We start from the raw sequence: 21,216 nt of genomic DNA, 5'->3' as shown, positions 1-21,216 counted from the left end.
GAATTTTTTTATGAACATATTTTTCATGGAGTTACAAAAATGTCCACTCAGCTGGACAGCATGAGTTAAATTTTTGAAGCGAAGACACACATATTTAAAACCCATCATCATAAAGTGATAAACTGTGAGAAAACTATGAAATAAAAACATTTTTAATGCTGCTAATCTGATGTTTTCTCACATTTTGTCATAGTCTAATACTAGTAATAGAGATAATACGCAAAAAAAACCCAAAACTTTTTGTTTGAGAGAATTAGGAGTTGATTTACATTCAAACATGTTAGTGCAGATCAGGTTTATCAAGAACAGCAAAGTTACAGTCATGGTCTGACTGTCAGTGTAGATGGTGCATGAGCGTCCATTGTGTTGGTAGATTTCCTCTTAAGATCCAGTAAAGTGAAAATCTTTAGCTTTTTTACATTAAACAGTCATCTTGATTGGAAACTACATAATGCAACAGTTTTTTCAGATACATTTTTAAAATTATTTTCATTCATTTATTTTTTAATGGAATGTCTTTGCAACGAACAGCATTTTTTTAAATTTTTTTTTTATTAAAACTGTCAAACTTTAGTCCCTACAGAGGACAAAAATGCACTGCTGGGTCTCAGGAGGACATGGAATTAAAACAACTAAACCAATGAATATACAAGAGAACAGCTGGAGAATGTCTGTCCACTGTACTGACCACTATGCATGAAAGGGTTAAGTGAACAAATATGATCACTAAACTGAAACAGATATGTCTGTGTTGGACGTTAATGGTTCTTATTGTGTTGTGCTTTTGTGTGAATACTGTCGATTCCATCAGTGACTGACGATAACTGGGCTCTTCTCATGTTGACGTGGGTCAGTGAAGGCATCATACTCACAGGTTCATTTAATGCACAGGTGTCAAACATGTGGCCCGGGGGCGAATCCGGCCCCTGGGATGAATTTGTGAAATCCAAAAATTACACTAAGATATTAACAGTCCTTTTAGTTCTGGTTCCACATTCAGACCAATTCAATCTAAAGTGGGCAGGATTCAGTCAAATATGATCATAATAATATAGAAATAATGACAACTTTAAATTTTTCTCTTTATAAATGTAAATATTTTCATGTAATTACACTAAAACAGGGCTGTCAAACTCATTTTAGTTCAGTTTCATATTCAGCCCAATTTGATCTCAAGCGAGCCAGACCAGTAAAATAATGACTTAATAACCTAGAAATCATGACAAATCCAAGTTTTTCTTTTTGTTTTAGTACAAAAAAAACCCTTTAAATTATGAAAATATTTCATTTTACAAAAAGATGTGAAAAACCTGAAAAAACAGAAATGTCATTTGAAAAATTAGTGCAATTTTAACAATATTCTGCCTCGATTTATTATTTATACATGTACATTTACACACAATGTTCCATAAACATTTGGTAACAGGCAGAATATTGTTCAAATTTCGGAGTTTGGAACTAAAATTTGAACAATTTCTACAATATTTCATCTCTTATTATGAACACAACTCCAGATCACAGTGGATCCATAAATGCACCAAACATTTAGTAACAGTCAGAATATTGTTCAAATTGCACATTTGGGGTTGTTCATCTTTGTTTTCATTTATGTATTTATTTGCATTTTATTGTGAAAGAATAGTTTTGTAAATGTAAATATTTTCACAGTGTAATCTTATTTTTTTCACCTAAAGTTTTTCCACATAATTTTTCACAAAGAAAATTTATCGTTGTCATTATTTCTGGGTTGTTGTGTTGTTAGTTTTACTGTAGATCACATTGGTCTGTATGTGGAACCTGAACCAAAAGGATCTGGACAACCTGGACTGTTCAGGTTCATTTTTGCACTTTCATCCCACGGGTCGGAATGGACCCTTTGGCGGGCCGGATTTGGCCCCCGGGCCGCATGTTTGACACCTGTGTACTACAACAAAGCATAATTTTGCAAAAAAAATTGAATTACTTGAACAAATATGAACAACCTGAAATGTCTAAAGAGAAATAAGAGCAATTTTAATAATATTCTACCTATTACTAAATGTTTTGTGTGTTTGTAGATCCACTGTGATCTGTAAATGATAATGTACATGTGGAAATGATAAACTGAGACAGAACAGTGTTAAAATTACACTGATTTTTTCAGTTTGTTCGTGTTATTCACATTGTTTGAAAGGAGAGTTTGTAGATGTAAACCTGTTCATAATGCAAATCTACTTTTTTTGCTCTAAAACAGAAAAGTTCGGAGTTGACATTATTTATATATTGTTATGGTATTATTTTCCTGGTTGGGCCCACTGCAGATCTAATTCAGCTGAATGTGGAACTGAACTAACATGAGTTTGACGGCCCTGGTTTCATGGATGAGCTCTGTTTCTACACTGATCCATCACAGAAGACTTCAGACACATTGTCAGTTATGTGTTGTTTGTCTGTTTATTTACATCAAGCTATTAAAAAAAAAGACAGAAAACAAATCTTAAACACAGGATTTACAACCAACATGATTTTTTAAACAACAGTATTTGAATCCATAAAGACTCAGCACTACTTTTACGGCAGTTCCCACATGAAATGTTCTCTATTTTTGACCTTTCTAAAGTGATTTATCACTTATTATAATATTTTCCTCTGTCTTTTCTGCCTTAACCCCATGTTGGCTACCTTCTGACCAAAACAATGCAGCATACGCATGAAGTCATCGCACGCGCAACAAAGGTGGAATCAAGAAGCAGAATCGTTAAACAGGCAGGCAAACGATTCCAAGGAATCAAGCTATTGGGATCCGGTTCTGAAGAAGAACCGGTTCTAGGTTCCCATCCCTAACTGTGACAGACTGTGACCCTGACGCTGAGCTCTGAGGTTTTCGTGGTTATTTTTCTGGGACATTTCTGTTGTTAATCTGCACATTCTGAAAAGCTGCACCATTTGGTCACACTGACTCTGTTTGCATGAACCCCATTCTACCACCGTTCTGAACAGGACCAGTCTCATGTCCTTTTCATATTCTGATTTAGACCTTTGGTGAGGTTAGGGTTAGAGCAGGGCTCTCCAACATGCGGCCCGGGGGCCAAATGCAGGCCGCCAAAGGTTCCAATCCAGCCCCTGGGATGTTTGTGCCAAGTGCAAAAATTCCATAGTCTTGAATTGAATTAAGCAAAAAAACAAAAAAAAAAATGCTTGAATTACGGAAAAAACCTTGTAATAATAATAATAATTTAAAAAATCTTAAATTAAGTAAAAAAAATCTTAAATTAAATTAGCAAAACATCTTGAATTAACAACTTCAAATTTTTGTCTTTGTTTTAGTGCAAAAAATAACATTAAATTCTGAAAATATTTACATTCACAAACTATCCTGTAACAATAAAATGTGAATAACCTGAACAAATATGAACAACCTGAAATGTCTGTATTAAATTCAGTCCAGTTTGAACTCTTTTCTTCCTGTTCCTCAGTGTTTAGTGTCTTTGTAGATCTGATCCAGAATGCACATGGAGAAATTATAAGTTGAGGCAGAATATTGTTAAAATTGCACTAGATTTTCTTACATTTCTTTTATTTAAATTTCAGTTTTTTTCAGGGTTTTGTTTGTTTGGATAGTTTATAAAAGTAAACATTTTCATAATTTCATTGTTTTTTTTGTTTTTTTTGCACTAAAACAAAGACAAAAATTTGGAGTTGTCATTATTTATAGGTTATTAGGCTATTATTTTGACATTGGGCCTATAAATAACACACTCTTTAAATCTGTGTCTTTGTTTTAGTGCAAAAAATAACATTAAATTATGAAAATATTTACATTTACAAACTATCCTGTACCAGTAAAATGTGAATAATCTGAACAAATATGAACAACCTGAAATGTCTAAAGAAAATTCAGCCCAGTTTGAACTCTTTCCTTCCTGTTCCTCAGTGTTTAGTGTCTTTGTAGATCTGATCCAGAATGCACATGGACTAATGATGAATTGGGGCAAAATATTGTTAAAATTGCACTTTTTTTTATTAAGAAATTTCAGTTTTTTCAGGTTATCCACATCTTTTTTGTTTGGATAGTTTATAAAAGTAAGTATTTTCATTATTTATTTATTTATTTTTTGCACTAAAACAAAAACAAAAATTGTCAGTTGTCGTTATTTCTAGGTTATTCTGTTATTATTTTACTGGTCCGGCCCACTGCAGATCAAATGGGGCAGAATGTGGAACCTGACAGAACATGAGTTTGAGAGCCCTGTGTTAGAGTGAGGTGAGGATGTTGTGGACATGTACACAGCTGCAATTTCAAAAGTCCATCTAATCTGATTGTTATATTGCAGGTTTTTGACACAGACAAAGATCCTCTGATAAAATCAAATCCACATTTATGTTTAGAATGAAAACCATCTGCCCGTTAAACCAAAGGGTTTTGGTCACTGATATTAGTAGTAGCTGCTGTAGTGGGATGGTGTGAGTTCACCTTTGGTACTGGAATATTCATTATCTGTACATTCAGTCATTCATTCATTTTCATAGAAACAACTTATTAGTATTTTTTTTCTTTTTCAGAGTAAGGAAGGACACAAAGGTTTAGGGCACAGGTGTCAAACATGTGGCCCGGGGGCCAAAATCTGGCCCGCCAAAGGGTCCAGTCCGGTCCTTTGGAGGAATTTGTGAAATGCAAAAATTACACTAAAATATTAACAATCCTTTTAGTTCAGGTTCCACATTCAGACCAATTTCATCTAAAGTGGGCAGGACCAGTCAAATTTTATCCTAATAATATAGAAATAGTGAAAACTTTAAATGTTTCTCTTTGTAAATGTAAATATTTTCATGTATTTACACTAAAACAATGTATAATTTCACAAAAAATGTTAAGAACCTGAAATGTCTTAAGAGAAGCAAGTGGAATTTTACCAATATTCTGTCTGTTACTAAATGTTTTGTGTGTTTGTAGATCCACTGTGATCTGCAAGTTCTAATGTACATGTGGAAATGATAACTGAGACAGAATGTTGTTAAAATTACACTTATTTTTTCAGTTTGTTCATGTTATTCACATTGTTTGAAAGAATAGTTTGCAGATGTGAACCTGTTCAAAATGTAAATTTACTTTTTTCCGCTCTAAAACAGAGAAAAGTTTGGAGTTGACATTATTTATATGTTATTCTGTTATTATTTTCCTGGTTGGGCCCACTGCAGATCTAATTTAGCTGAATGTGGAACTGAACTGAAATGAGTTTGACAGCCCTGGTTTAGAGCACAGGTGTCAAACATATGGTCCGGGGGCCAAAACCGGCCCACCAAAGGTTTCAATCTGGCCCCTGGGATGACTTTGCAAAGTGCAAGCATCGAACTCAAAAATAATATCCTAATAACCTATAAATAATGACAACACCAATTTTTTCTCTTTGATTTAGTGCAAAAAACAAAATTATGAAAATGTGTATGTTAACAAACTATCCTTTAACAATAAAATGTGAATAACCTGAACAAATATGAACAACCTGAAATGTCTAAAGAAAATTAAGTGCAGTTTTAACAATATTTTGCCTGTTACTAAATGTTTTGTGCCTTTGTAGATGTGATCTGTAAATGCACATGTATAAATGATAAGTCGAGGCATAATACTGATAAAATTGTACTTATATTTCTTTACAAATTTCATTTTTCAGGTTATTCACATCCTTTTTGTTTGGATAGTTTGTAAATATTGGCATAATTTAATGTCATTTTTTGCACTAAAACACTTTGGAGTTGTCATTATTTATTGGTTATCATGTTATTATTTTACTGGTCCAGACCACTTCAGATTAAATTGGGCTGAATGTGGAACCTGAAAGAAAATGAGTTTGACACCCTTGGTTTAGGGTTAGAGTGTTAGGGTTTAGGGTTTAGGGTTTAGGGTTTAGGGTTTAGGGTTTAGGGTTTAGGGCAGGGCTCTCAAACTCATGTTCTTTCAGGTTCCACATTCAGCCTGATTTGATCTCCAGTAAAATAAGAACAGAATAACCTAGAAATAATGACAACTCCAAATATTTGTCTCTGTTTTACAGAGGTGTGTAGTAACGCATTACATTTACTCTGTTACATTTACTTAAGTAACTTTTTACATAAATTGTACTTTTAAGCGTACTTTTAATACAACATACTTTTTACTTTTACTCAAGTATATTTAAGATGAAGAAACGCTACTTCTACTCTATTACACTGACGTACATTCCGCTCCTTACTTTTATTTTTGGTCATTTGTTAAAGCACGAACCATTTGTTTTGTTTTGTTTTGTTTTGTTAGAAAGACTTCTGCCAAAAACTCACGATTCACATGAGTTAAAGAAGTTAAAAGAAAATATGTTCAAAGATATCTAGGCTAACTGGTAAAAGTAAACAGAAAACCATGCACAGTATCTGCCTCCATAAAAGCAGACTAGATATTAATGTGATGGAACCAACAATGATTATTACCAGGTATATTTGTAACTAGCTGTAATGTTCCCATAGATATTTTCTATATTTTATTTTAACATTTCATTTATTAATTGTTGAATTTAAAAGAACAATAAATATAATGTTACTTCATTAAGTAATTTTTTACTTTAACTTGAGGAATTATTTGAATGACTTCTTTTTACTTGTATTTGAGTAATATTTTTCTAAAGTAACGGTACTTTTACTTGAGTATAATTCTTGGCTACTCTACCTATCTCTGCTGTTTTAGTGCAAAAACCCCATTAAATTATGAAAATACTTACTTTTATAAACTATCCAAACAAAAAGGATGTGAATAACCTGAAAAAACTGAAATTTGTTAAGAAAAATCAGTGCAATTTTAACAATATTCTGCCTCAACTTCTCATTAGTCCATGTGCATTATGGATCAGATCTACAAAGACACTAAACACTGAGGAACAGGAAGAAAAGAGTTCAAATTCAGCTGAATTTTCTTTAGAACAGTGGTTCTTAACCTGGGTTCGATCGAACCCTAGGGGTTCGGTGAGTCAGTCTCAGGGGTTCGGCGGAGGTCAAGACACACACTGGACTCATTAGTCAGGTGTGTGTGTGTCGGGCTAGGTCCGTGTATGTAAACAAACGGCTTCGGAGACTCTTTCTCTGATTGACATCCAATATTTGTGGTGTATTGTTGTTGCTTATAGCACTACAACACATCCGGAAGTGTTTATAATCTCTTCCACTCGTCTGACGATGAATTATTTGAGTATTTTCCACATCGTTGTTATGACTTTTGCTACTTCCTGTTAACCACGGAGGCAGCCATGTGTAGCGTTTGTTTACATTTTTCGGTCATCGCACTGGTCAGTTACAATCATGTGACAAGTGACGCACCGTCGCGGATGGAGAAATCGTATTACGCTAAAGCTGAGCTAGTGCCGTAATAAAACAACGATCACAAAAATACTGAAGGAGTAACGAGAACTTTTTTTTAATACATTACATGTAATTATCTTTTTTTATGTCAAAATTGCGTGGTTCGGAAAGTTCGGAGCGAGATGAAACGAAAACCGGGCTGACCTGACGGCCTACACATACATATACACAACAGCAGAAGTCACACTGATTTGCAGTAAATATTCATTATTATTGTAGCCTGATGGAAATTAGGTGATGGGTGTGTGTTAAAATGTTAAAAATGATAAATAGCATAAATACAATAAGTTCATTATTGGGATACATAAGGTTAAAAATTAAAACCATTTCAGTGTGGTAGTATTAAAAAAGGTCATGTCTTTGTGAAAAGGTATGTCATTTGTTGTAAGTTCATGCACTGTATTGGTTTTGTTCTTTGAGCACAGTGATGTTAATGCACGGTTCATTTTGTGCACCAGTAAAACATATGCCTGTGTCTTGAATTTGAAAAAAATCATATATTTTTTAATAAAGAAGGGTTCGGTGAACGCGCATATGAAACTGGTGGGGTTCAGTACCTCCAACAAGGTTAAGAACCACTGCTTTAGACATTTCAGGTTGTTCAGATTTGTTCAGGTTATTCACATTTTATTGTTACAGGAGAGTTTATAAACGTAAATATTTTCAGACTTTAATGTTATTTTTTGCACTAAAACAAAGACAACAATTTGAAGTTGTTAAATCAAGATTTTTTTGTTAAATTTAATAATTTTTTGGCTTAATTCAAGATTTTTTTACTTAATTGAATTTCTTTTTGTTTGTTTTTTTGCTTAATTCAGTTCAAGACTGTGGAATTTTTGCACTTTGCAAAAACATCCCACGGGCCGGATTGGAACCTTTGGCGGGACTCATTTGGCCCCCGGGCCGCATGTTTGAGAGCCCTGGTTTAGGGTTAGAACATGCTGTGCATGTAGACACAGTCATGATGCTGACATACATGTGACATACATGTGTAAAATGTGTGTAGACATCTCTACCTATAACAGTACGCTCCATACACATGTGTCTTCTGGTCAGGGAATCCAAATGAGCGCACCCCCGCCTCAGGGACCCCCCCACAGCGTTCCCTGGGGTGGCTGATGGGAAAGCGGACACTCCCGTCTTTCAGCCAGCCCCCGTCGCACTGGTCATAGCTGTGGAAACGCCAGGCGGAGTACAGCTGTCCGACTAAGGCCAGGTCAGCGCCCTGCTGTTCACAGGCACGTTGGGCTTGGACGAAGGAGAACGAGCCTGAGACGAAGAAGATGGAGCCTACGAGAGGACGAAACATGCAAGGAAACACGCACATGTACCAGGACCAAGGGTCGAATAGTTCTGGATTTTTCATTATAGTTTAGTTTTATTTAGTTTTGATTTTTTTTCTCTAATCCAGTTAGTTTTAATTCGTTTTTAGAGCAGGTTTGATAGTTTTTATTAGTTTTCGTTATTTTCTAAATGCTTAGTTTTAGTTTAGTCTTAGTATTAATTTTAGTTCAGTCGTCTCTTTTCTCTTCTTCTCTGTCGTCGTATTCAAGTAAATCCCAGACAGGACTCTGCTGCTTTCTCCCAACTTTCGTCTCCATGTTTCCAGGTAGAGTGGGGACCAGAAGACGACTGGAAACCACAAGTGAACACAAGTGACGGACCAAAAAGTGTCGTATGGTGCCGCTAGCTAAAATTGCTAGAACGACATAAATTGATTTCAAATCAATCCGACACTGACAAAGACGAAAACGAAGGGAATTTTTTCCATCATTTTTATACGTTTTAGTTAGTTTTATAAACACACAATACACTTTTACTTAGTTATTGTTTTTTTCTTTTAATTAAAATTTTTATTTATTTCAGTTAACAAAAATGTTTTTTCAGTTCTAGTTGTCATCATTTTGTTAGTTTTCGTTAACGATAATAATGGATTGGATTTATACAGCGCTTTTCTAGACACCCAAAGCGCTTTACATTATTGACCCATTACTCATTCGCTCTCACATTCTCCCTCTGGTGGTGGTAAACTACATCTGTAGCCACAGCCTACGGCCCCTCCGACCACCACCAAACATTCACACACCAGTGTGGGAGGCACTGGAGGCAGGGAGGGTGAAGTGTCTTGCCCAAGGACACAACGGACTGACTAGGATAGAGCAGGATTCGAACCACCAACCCTTCAGTTATTGGATGACCTGCCCTACCACATGAGCCACAGCCGCCCCAATAACCTTGGTTAAGGTTAGAGTTAGGGTTATTAGAAGCAGGGTTAAGGTTAACCTGGACTGGAACCCCACTGTAACACGATAACCCCCCCCCCCACACACACACACACACACACACACACACACACACAAGACCAAAACTTACCAGATGCCAGTGAGGTGAAGCAGAAAGCATCAAAGCGGTCGTGGTTTTTGTCTTTTGGTCCGTAACTGCGGATCCCAGGGAGCAGCGCCCCCCCACAGGCAGGTCGCAGTTGAATAATGGGGTAGTGAACGGTTCCATCCCGGAGCCAACCTGCGTTACACCAGTCCAGACCCTCGGTCCAGGCTGCGAACACAGCCTTCAGTCAACTCATCCACACACATGGGCATCATTTATGGTCAATATTTGTCATAATACATATAATGTATATTTGTTGGACTACCTCTGTACAGCTGATTGTATGAGGCTAAAGTTCCATCCTGTTCAGCACAAGCTTGTTTAGCCTCATGGAAAGTAAATCTGTAGCGTCCATTTTTACTCTGGTACGGGAACACGACTCCTAGAAGCAGAAAAAACCTGGTCAGGGTTTAGATTTCAACACATAATAGTTTTACCAAACCTCGTGTTTCCACAAATCACAGCAGTCCGTCGTGTAAAACACTGAGATTCAAGTCCTACAGCCCAGAGGTTGGGTCATGGCTGTGAAGATCTGAAGTGTGTGAGGTCCAGACCCTGTGGAACACCTTCAGAGGGTTAGGGTTAGAGACAGTAGAGCAGGGCTCTCAAACTCATGTTCGTTCAGGTTCCACATTCAGCCTGATTTGATCTCCAGTGGACAGGACCAGTAAAATAAGAACAGAATAACCTAGAAATAATGACAACTGCAAATTTTTCTTTGTTTTACTGCAAAAAAAAACAAATAAATTATGAAAATACTTACTTTTATAAACTATCCAAACAAAAAAGATGTGAATAACCTGAAAAAAACTGAAATTTCTGAAGAAAAATCAGTGCAATTTTACCAATATTCTTCCTCCACTTCTCATTAGTCCATGTGCATTTTGGATCAGATCTACAAAGACACTAAACACTGAGGAACAGGAAGAAAAGAGTTCAAACTGGACTGAATTTTCTTTGGACATTTCAGGTTGTTCATATTTGTTCAGGTTATTCACATTTTATTGTTTCAGGATAGTTTGTAAATGTAAATATTTCATAATTTAAGGTTATTTTTTGCAGATAGACGACAGAAGACAAAAATTTGAAGTTTGTATTATTAATAGGCGTAATGTAATTTTTTTTTTTTTCCACATCAAACCAAGAAGAAAATATGGAGTCATTATTTTTTGCAGGTTATTATTATTTTACTTGAGATCATATTGAACCTGAACTAAAATGAGTTCCACAGCCTTGACGGTGAAATTTTTGCACTTTGCAAATTCATCCCAGGGGCCGGATTGGAACCTTTGGTGCGATGCATTTGGCCCCCAGGACGCATGTTTGAGACCCCTGGTGTAGAGACTCACATTAAAGCAGCCTACGAGAGGACGAAACATGCAATGAAACATGCACATGCACTAGGACTACCTGTGGGTCCAGGTTAGGGTTAGGGTTATTATACTTTTGGATTTTTCATTATAGTTTAGTTTTACTTAGTTCTGATGTTTTTTCCCTCTAATTCAGTTAGTTTTAATTCACTTTTACAGCAGGTTTGCTAGTTTTTATTTGTTTTCTTTTTTTGTGTAAATGCTTAGTTTTTTAGTTTCACTTTAACCTACTATAAAAATATAAAAGGACAAAAAACACAAAAAAAATATAAAATCCCATTTGAAAAATGTAAATAATTTATTGCATAAATAACACAAAGATGCTTAACAAACCTTTTCAAAGACTTTAAAAGTGAATATTGGTTCCAAATATTAGGCACAGAAAATTAAAATTGTAATAAATTAAAACTATACTCAAATATTTGACATAAAAACAGATCTTTACATAGGGTTTTTCCCCCTAAAAGTGCGGTAATCAAACACAGTTATCATGATAATTAGAATTTAAATGGCAATACTAAATGTCTGCAATTTTACCGCGGTTTATCATTTTACAGGTAATCGTTACATCCCTAGTCATAGCGATGCAGTTTGTTACTTCTGTGTCATCTGCTCAGACAGTCGTTGATAAACTCACTCGTTGTGTGTTGTCTTGTCAAGCTCACGCTGAATTTTTACGTCTGAACCTCCTCGACAAACCGTGGTGTAGTTTTACAGGCTGTCATCATGTGGATTAACCTACCGACATATTTACTGTCAACTTCTGCATCTGTTTTTTGTAAAACGGCGGGTCACAGAGATGACTCTGACCAATCAGTGGTCTGCAGTGTTCACACGTCACCTTTTAGGATCTGGTCCCCAGTCCTGGAACCTCGGCGGAGGTGAGACCAAAAAACTAGTACCAGGTACCAGATTCCAGGTCCTTTCTCGTAATGGAAACGCAAAAAGGCCGAGTCGAGCCGAGTTGAGGCGAGTTGAGCTGATACCACATAGTGTAAACCCTGCAAAAGATCTGACATTCCTGTAAATGAATTTCATGCTGTGGACAAATGTTTTCACATATTGGAGGGATTTCCCCCTTTGAACAAATAGAAGCTTTGACAGTATTCCCAGTGTTCCCAGTATTCCTAGTGGACCTGGTGTCATCTGTACACCTGAAATATAAACATACTGTGGAGCGTTTCTGCCTCGACGCCATGTTGGCTACATTCTAAACAGAAGCGATGCAGCGTACGTGTGATGTCATCACGCATGTGCAACGAAGGTGGAATTCATAAGCAGACTCGTTAAGCAGGGAAACGATTCCAAGGAACTGAGCTACTGGGAACCGGTTCTTAAACAGAAGCGGTTCTCAATTCCCATCCCTCCATGACCCCACCACAGCTCCGTCCTGGAGGAGGTTAGTGGTGTGGAAGTCTGGTCCATGAAACCCTCTGTTCCCACACACAGACAAACCCTCGTCCTCTCATGTTTTTATTCCAGCTCATGTTCAGCCTACTGGAGCTGTTTTTGGCGATCGTTACCTTCAATGGTTAAAGTGACGTCCACGCTCTCGTCCTCGATGCCGTTGACCAGCTGACAGCGATACCCCCCGCCGTCTCCCAGCTCCAGATGGCTGAGCTGCAGGGAGGCGTCCATGGCGTGAGCTTTACGGAGGGAGGCGCGTGGTCCCAGAAGGCCATAGGTCTTAAAGGCACGGCTGTTTGATATCAGGACTATGTTCTCTGGGCCGGTTCGTTCCGGCTCCAGCTTGGTCCATTTGACTTTGTAATGGTGAGGTTTGGTTCTCAACATGCACGGCAGGGTGACGTTCTCCCCTCTTCGACCGCTGACCTCAGCGTACACGGGGGGTTCAATCAGATACTTGAGCTCTGTGGGTTCTGCAAGTAAACACAGGTTAAAGGTGGGGTGCCCCATGTTTTCCTGGAGCCCTTCACACCCCGATTACCAGAGGTTGTGCTAGACATTTTTATTGTCCGTCATTTTGACGGACAGGGTCGTAAAAATTCCCTCATAACATATTATTGTCCGTCATTTCAATTTTTTTTTTATTTTTTACTGATAATGAGATATATTTAGTAATATTTAATGTTCAAAAACATCTCAATGATGCAGCAGCTGTAGTTGCTGCTGGCTGATAAGCCAACGTGATATCATGACTCGCATAATTATATACGCCACTTTTAACTGGTGTGTTATCTGTAGACATTATAAGCTTTACTTGTGTTTGTTCACACGGTGTCAAATCCCATGCACTGAGGGTTAGGGTTCAGGTTATATGAACCACAGATCTGAAAACAAATGGACATGCCATCAAATAACACATGAAAGGTAGAACATGCGTACATAGAACACACCAAATGAAAGAAGAACTGGAGGATTCCTTGCTTGTCCTTCATCCTTCACCGCATCAGTCCCTCTTTTTTGTTTATCAATGCCATCACATTTACTGGGCTTTAAAATAACTAAGGAGACTCAGCTGTCTGCGCAGTTTGTGCTAGCAAAGTAGCATCTGATTTTGGCTAAAGTCAGCGAAACAACGACACAAGACTGGACACTGACTCATTAATATGCACACTGACACCAACTGGACAGGGGGTCTACTACAGGTGGACTAACTGGACAGGGTCTACTACAGGTGGACTAACTGGACAGGGTCTACTACAGGTGGACTAACTGGACAGGGGGTCTACTACAGGTGGACTAACTGGACAGGGGGTCTACTACAGGTGGACTAACTGGACAGGGGGTCTACTACAGGTGGACTAACTGGACAGGGGGTCTACTACAGGTGGACTAACTGGACAGGGGGTCTACTACAGGTGGACTAACTGGACAGGGTCTACTACAGGTGGACTAACTGGACAGGGGGTCTACTACAGGTGGACTAACTGGACAGGACTAACTGGACAGGGTCTACTACAGGTGGACTAACTGGACAGGGGTCTACTACAGGTGGACTAACTGGACGGGGGTCTACTACAGGTGGACTAACTGGACAGGGGGTCTACTACAGGTGGACTAACTGGACAGGGGGTCTACTACAGGTGGACTAACTGGACAGGGTCTACTACAGGTGGACTAACTGGACAGGGGGTCTACTACAGGTGAACCAGCGGTGAGTCATGTGACTGCAGTACTGCTGTTGTATTCAGTGTAGTTGTGAACCGTGGTGCTGTTGGTTCTATACAGGTGCTGTTGGTTCTATGCAGGTGCTGTTGGTTCTATGCAGGTGCTGTTGGTTCTATACAGGTGCTGTTGGTTCTATGCAGGTGCTGTTGGTTCTATGCAGGTGCTGTTGGTTCTATACAGGTGCTGTTGGTTCTATGCAGGTGCTGTTGGTTCTATGCAGGTGCTGTTGGTTCTATGCAGGTAGGAGGCTGTTATGGACTGTTTGATGACTTGTTCACAGACAGACAGACCAACGATCCTGTGAACAGGTTCTGTTCACAGTGTTGTGTGAAAACTTTCTTTGGTAGATTACCCTCAGTATTTTAATCTGTCAAAATGAAGGACGGCCTTCAGAATTTTCTGTCACTTTAAAAAAATTCCGTCAATGACGGAATATTTTTGGTTAACGCGACCTCTGCCGATTACAACTAATTAATTAAGTGATCTAACACACAAATAAAATAAATAAAAGCTGTATTAGTTATATTATTTATATTAGTTCTATTAGCTATATTAGTTACATTAGCTATATTAGTTATATTAGCTATATTAGCTGTATTAGTTCTATTAGCTATATTAGCTATATTAGCTATATTAGCGATATTAGTTATACTACCTATATTAGCTATATTAGTTCTATTAGCTATATTAGCTACATTAGTTATATTAGTTATATTAGCTATATTAGTTATATTAGCTATATTAACTATATCAGTTATATTAGCTATATTAGTTATATTAGCTATATTAGTTATATTAGCTATATTAGCTGTATTAGTTCTATTAGCTATATTAGCTATATTAGTTCTATTAGCTATATTAGCTATATTAGTTCTATTAGCTATATTAGTTATATTAGCTACATTAGTTATATTAGTTATATTAACTATATTAGTTATATTAGCTACATTAGTTATATTAGTTATATTAGCTACATTAGTTAGTTATATTAGCTATATTAACTATATTAGTTATATTAGCTATATTAGTTATATTGGCTATATTAGCTATATTAGTTCTATTAGTTATGGACAAACATTAGGACAAAAATCTGAGACACATGTGGACAAACATCTGGGACATGTGGACAAACATCTGGGACACATATGGACAAACATCTGGGACCAAAGGCAGATGCTGCTGCTTTAAGAGTTTCACAAACTTTAGAAAATGGAGGAACTGCACAGAGGCTTATTACAGCGTTAGTTTGAACTAAAACGTCAACAAACTGGACTAAGGATAAAACCCATTTAAAAAGAATGATGAACAATAAAAGATGAAGTTAATCAGAATACGAACAACTTTGTTTTGGTTTCCTCCAAAGTTTGTGGTTCATGTTGTATATGTGTAAAATAGAAATACCACATATACAGGTTTTCTTTTATTCCACCCTTTTTAATTCATAAAAACAGACCTTTCCTCATAATAGTTTGAATAAAACTATCTGTATGCATTCTAAACTCACTAAAACCAAACAAAATAAAAACTGTACAAAGTTGTACATAGTATAGTTTGGAAATTTTAGCAAATTTCAATATTATAATAATATAATACAATATATTAATTTAATATTATAACATATATAATAATGTCCATTTCATTTGTGCAGATTCTAAACTATTGCACTGTTCCTCTGAGGACACTCCTCTTTATTCAGATAAAAGTCTTAGTTGTTCTTTCCTCTGAGTTGGAATATGTTCAGCGTGTTTTGGACTAAAGTCAGACAGTATTTACATCTAAACTGCAAAGAAGTACAAATATTTCTAATCCTACATTAAATCCAACCCGTCCAGTAAACTGAGCTGAAACAAACCAAAGGCATTGGAAGACTGTACCTTGTGTTCCAGGAATAACCCAGGACCAGGACCTGGACCAGGACCAGGACCAGGAGGAGCAGCTCATTATAAACAGAAGAATCCCAGAGGAGTTCATGATGGCAGGAGTCCTGTGTCCGCTCCTGCTGTCCGTCCCACAGACACAGGACGGACGGTGTTAGACACAAGGACTGTTTGTGTCTGCGTCTGTCAAACCCACAGGACGTCACTTCTGTTCTTACCTGTGAGGACGACGACGACAGGCACCAGAGGGTCCAGAGCCATGTGATCATCCTCCTGCCCCGTCCCTCATGTGGACGGGGCTTTGTCCGACCACCAAACCCCTGTAGAATCTGTCCGACCATCCGTCTGTCTGTTCCTGCTCCTCCTCTGCTCATATGGGTCTGTCTGTCTGGACTAGTGTGTGCTGCTTTGGTCCGTCTGTCCCTGCTTCACCTCTGCACCAGCATATGTATATCTATCTATCTATCTATCTATCTATCTATCTATCTATATATATATATATATATATATATATATATATATAAATGTATTTATTTATTTATTTATTTATTTCTATATATGTAGCAGGTTTGATTCTGACATTGGTGTGAGTGACAAGGCAGCACTCCTGAAAGTTGATCATAATTTCACGTCATGCAGAGCTGATCAAACAAGCAAACAATCATAGTCAGTCAGTTCCAGCCATTTTGGCACCCTAGGCGAGGTGTGAATTTGGTGCCCGCCCCCCCCAAACAACACACACATGCACACAAACACACATACATATGGGGGGGGGCACAAAGAGGAGATACATGAAGCATGAGAGGAGATGCACAAAGCAGCCAGCAGTAAACCACATAGAAACATTTATAAATCAGACAGAAACATGTACAAACCAGTTCAGCAGTAACCCACACACCTCAGCAGATCTCTCATCTCTTATTCATCTACAGTTCCATTATTAGCCAACTTTGCTTCATTTCAGTTCAGCTAGCTGTTACTAGCAACATCAAATGTTTGTTAACATTATAAAAGTTTACATCCCTCTGTAATTGGATTACTTTTCTGCCTCCTCTTCTCTCTCTTCTAAACTGTGCAGCTCAGGCCTTGAAGGCCTTTTCATGGTGATAAACTCTCCATCCTTTACCTGGATGTTTAGTTCTACACCTGTCTGACTGTCATTCAGCTCCACTGTCTCTGTCACTTCTGCACATGCTCAGTGAGCACCGGTCTGGGAGAGTTCACCTGAGAAATTACAGGGGGGGGGGTTGTTTTGTTTTTTTTCCTCTCATTTCTTTATTTTTAAGACAATTAATGATAAATGATCCTGTTATCAGTTATCAGCCTATGCCATGAACCGGCCCTGCACACACAGACACACATACACACACATGCAAACAGACACATGTACAAATGTACATGTAAATGACACCTCTGATATTCAAACCCGTCTAGCTGACGTGACCCAGGCAGAACATATGCAAACATGCTGACAACTTACGCTAAGCGGCTGGAGATACGAACTGTCTCCTGTCCAGTCCAACTTTTTTTTTTTTCCTGTCCCACTAGTGGGTAACTGTAGCTTTTACAAGTAGATGGAGTAACAGCGGGGACGGCCAATCACATGTACCATAGTAAAACCGCAGAGCCAATCGGAGAGTGATAATTAGGTTAGAGGCGGAACTTCTAGCAGAGACCGACTATTAACCCTTTGTGTGCCATATTCATTGAGTTAACACTACAGACAGCGGTTGGATTGGTAGGGACAACACAGGAGTGGATGGATATTGGCAGGGACGTGTCCCTAACATCCCTTATGCAATTCTATGCCCCTGATAGATATATATATATATATATATATATATATATATATATATATATATATATATTTGTATATTTAGAGCAGTTCTGAGAAATGTAGACATTTGTAACTGTCCAGTTTGGTTCCTACAGTTGAGGAACAGTCCCATCTCCACATTCAATATCTGGGTAAGTTGATCAGACCAATATTTTGGTAGCTAGTCATTTTTAATCCAATATCCTTACAATCACGTTGCTATGGACAGAACGCTGTAGCGGTGACTGCTGGACAAATGCAGTACAACATGCACGAATACACAACAGCATAAAAACGACCACATCTAGAACCTGTGGATCCACACGGGTCAACGCACTAGTATGTTTATATGTATATGTATTTATTTTTCTGTTTTTTGTTGTATTGTTAATTTATTTCCTGCTACTTCTTATTTTACTTGAATGGAGCGACAATAACACCCAATAATTTCCCCCTGGTATTGATAAAGGATTCTGATTCTGGTTCTGATGCTGATGCCCCCTGTCCTCTGGGCTAAGGCGTCCCCTTCACATGTCTGCCTTATATCCTTTTTAATAGAAAGGACATTCTTTTGTCCTGTGTTTTTGTTTAAATGAGGTGTTATTCATCTTTTACAGTTTCCCTCTTATTTTGGGTGTTTTTACTTCGTTTCCAGCTCATACATAGTTTTGCATGGTCACAAACATCCATACTGACTCTTTGCACTGACGTCACAGTTATCACGTGACTAGGGGTTCAGCGCCGTGGTGGACGGCAAAAGCGACACAACAAACGAATGAGCGACAGATTATGTCTACCAGCACTGAAAATAAAGTTTTGGAGTTGTCCTTCGAAAGTGACTCACCTTACTGGATGGCACAAAGAACACCATTTGGAGAAGCTAGCGATAGCAGGGCTAGCTACAGACCCATACCTTCTGCCTCCTGATGTGTTTACAGATTTGGCAAAATCCTCCAGTCTACCGGAGTTTAAAGCACACGATCTGTTCCATTCTGTTCTAAATGCAGTGTCCCCATACACAGGTGTGATCTAAAGCAGACTACACTCTGGATGATCCCAGTTCTTAGTCCCAGGTTCGATTCCCCAGTCGCTGTACTGCGCTCACGGCAGAGGAATGGATCTCATAATGGTAAAGGTCAGATACAGCTAACGTTAGCTAGCTAGCTGTGTATGTTTTGAACATGTTTCCTCATCATGCCATCCAAACTCAAACAGACTGGAACCAAAAGCAGCTCTAATGAACCAACACTGTGTAATAATGTTAGTGTGTGTCCTCCGTATCCTACAGTATTAGCTCTGTGTTAGAACATGACTCTAGGTGTGGACCCAAATGCAGCGAGACTCCAGGTTCAGTGGTCAAAAAAAAGGATTTATTTTACAAAAACCAAAAGCACAAAAAGGATAACAAAAAGAGAAGCACAACATGCTCTACAAAAACCTGAGAAAACTCTAATAAACTAAAAGAGAAGTACAACGTACTCTATAAGGTCTACAAAGCCTGAGAGGATTAAACAAGGAGCAAGATTCAAAAATACTTAAGCATGAGACGTTCTTCACAAGATCACAGATTCGACGCACTGACAAGAGACAAAGGGAGCAGGGAGAATATATAAGGGAGGCAGGGATCAAAACAGGTGTGGACAATAACGAGAGAGACACCAGGTGCAAACAATGAAGGGAAAGGGAAGACAGAGACAAGACTGAGAGAGTGCAGACAGAACAGGAAGGAGACTACTATCACTGAAATAAAACAGGAAAAGACAAAAACCCACAACTAAATCAACATAAAGGACGACGCATGACACTCTGCTGTTGAAGTGTCTGCTGTTCTACTGTCTACACACAGTCATATGTACAGTTCCACCACTAGAACATATGGAACAGCATCAGGACAAGAACAGTATTTATAGAACATAGTGGAGCTGGTCCAAAGGCAGACACTCCAACAGCAGAGCTGATACTGAAGGAACTGATGACACACACTGGAACACAGTGGATCATAGGAGTTAACCCAGTCTACCACCTAGCTAACATTAGGTGGAGCTAATGCTAATGCTGTGGACCCAAACAGAGGCTGTTCTATCTGTAGTATCAGGTCCATCAGATCCAGGCTGTCTGGAACCAGCTGAAACCATGGATGGAACTGTTGTGTGCAAACACTGGACGTGGAAAGCAGGGTTAAAAAAATGAACAAAAACCAGAACGTTCAGATCAAATTCTATATTAGCCGGTTTGCCGTCCAGTGTGCAGTCCGGTACTTCCGCCGTCCATCATGGCGCTCGTTTGTGGCGTAAACAGAGCGTGACATAATGTGCAAAGGGTCAATATTTTCATGTACATATTCTTTTTCATATTGTTGTCGTCTTGTTGTCATTTGATGTGGTTTTTGTCCTGTTGCTTTGGTCCGTCCTGTAGAACATGCACCAGTACAGAGTTACTATGTGTGAGTGTTGGATTGAAATCAGTCTTGGATTTGACTCATACTGAGACTAAAATGATACTAAATGAAACTATTGGACGACTCCCCTCAAATGCATTAAAACTGAAGTAAATGCAGTGAATGTGTTGAACTCATAAGTCCAAACAGACGTGTGTTTGACCATGGAGTCAAAGGCTGATTCAGTTGTTGTTCATGTGTCCATCCATAAACAGGACGGTTCCGTGCTGACTGTAGTTCGGTTCCGTATTGTACTGGACTGAACCCAGAGTGATGAGCCGCCGCTGAAGCCGCTGGACAACGAGCCTCTGTGTGTTGGAGTGTTTCCCAGAAGGCCGAGGGAAAAAACAGGACTGTGGTGTGCATTCAACCGTCCCACTGTTCAGGGGGCGGAGCCAGAGGACGCCCGTCCCTCTGCTCGGACAGACCAGGACACAAGGGACACTTTGTGAACGCCGAGGTCTTCACACAGAGACAATAACACCCGAACACTGACGGAAACAACAGCCAACAACGGGTTCTTCTGTTTGTGTTTGGGCTCATTCTCATTTGTCTGCTTTTCAAAGGACGCCTTTCATGTTTTCAATTAGTATTCACAAAAACACCTTCTATCTATCTATCTATCTATCTATCTATCTATCTATCTATCTATCTATCTATCTATCTATCTATCTATCTATCTATCTATCTATCTATCTATCTATCTACTTTATTCTATTCTGTTCTGTTGTATTCTATCTATTCAATTCTGTTCTACTTTTTTCTATTCTATTCTATTCTGTTCTGTTCTTTTCTATTCTGCCTTATTCTATTCTGTTCTGTTCTATTCTATTC

The 21,216-nt window shown here is 38.3% G+C and overlaps 1 protein-coding gene and 1 long non-coding RNA gene across 2 annotated transcripts in view; one reads left to right on the top strand and one right to left on the bottom strand.

Moving 5' to 3' along the window:
• Positions 1–18,081, top strand: part of LOC115435088 (uncharacterized) — a 20,585-nt gene extending 2,504 nt beyond the window's left edge. The window contains exon 3 of the long non-coding RNA XR_003937647.1: positions 18,012–18,081. This is a non-coding gene — a long non-coding RNA (uncharacterized LOC115435088). The remainder of the gene's footprint in view (positions 1–18,011) is intronic.
• Positions 8,297–16,293, bottom strand: LOC115435084 (hyaluronan and proteoglycan link protein 2-like). Its single transcript, XM_030157274.1, has 5 exons — positions 16,127–16,293; positions 12,644–13,000; positions 10,016–10,132; positions 9,736–9,918; positions 8,297–8,652 (listed from the first exon to the last, which is right to left on the bottom strand). The coding sequence occupies exons 1-5, from the start codon at positions 16,221–16,223 to the stop codon at positions 8,375–8,377; spliced, it is 1,032 nt and encodes a 343-aa protein (XP_030013134.1). The 5' UTR covers positions 16,224–16,293; the 3' UTR covers positions 8,297–8,374.
• Positions 18,082–21,216: the final 3,135 nt, after the last annotated feature.

This window comes from Sphaeramia orbicularis, chromosome 16 (genome assembly GCF_902148855.1).
Source record: "Sphaeramia orbicularis chromosome 16, fSphaOr1.1, whole genome shotgun sequence".
NCBI lineage: Eukaryota > Metazoa > Chordata > Actinopteri > Kurtiformes > Apogonidae > Sphaeramia > Sphaeramia orbicularis.
The sequence above is the reverse complement of the archived record's forward strand: the minus strand, read 5'-3'. Positions and strand labels throughout refer to the sequence as shown.

Coding starts and splice junctions, on each gene's coding strand:
- LOC115435084 (XM_030157274.1), bottom strand. CDS start 16,223: ATGAACTCCTCTGGGATTCTTCTGTTTATAATGAGCTGCTCCTCCTGG. Junction 10,133..12,643: donor CGTCACTTTAACCATTGAAG/GTAACGATCGCC, acceptor TTCTGCTTCTAG/GAGTCGTGTTCCCGTACCAG. Junction 9,919..10,015: donor ATACAATCAGCTGTACAGAG/GTAGTCCAACAA, acceptor CTGTGTTCGCAG/CCTGGACCGAGGGTCTGGAC.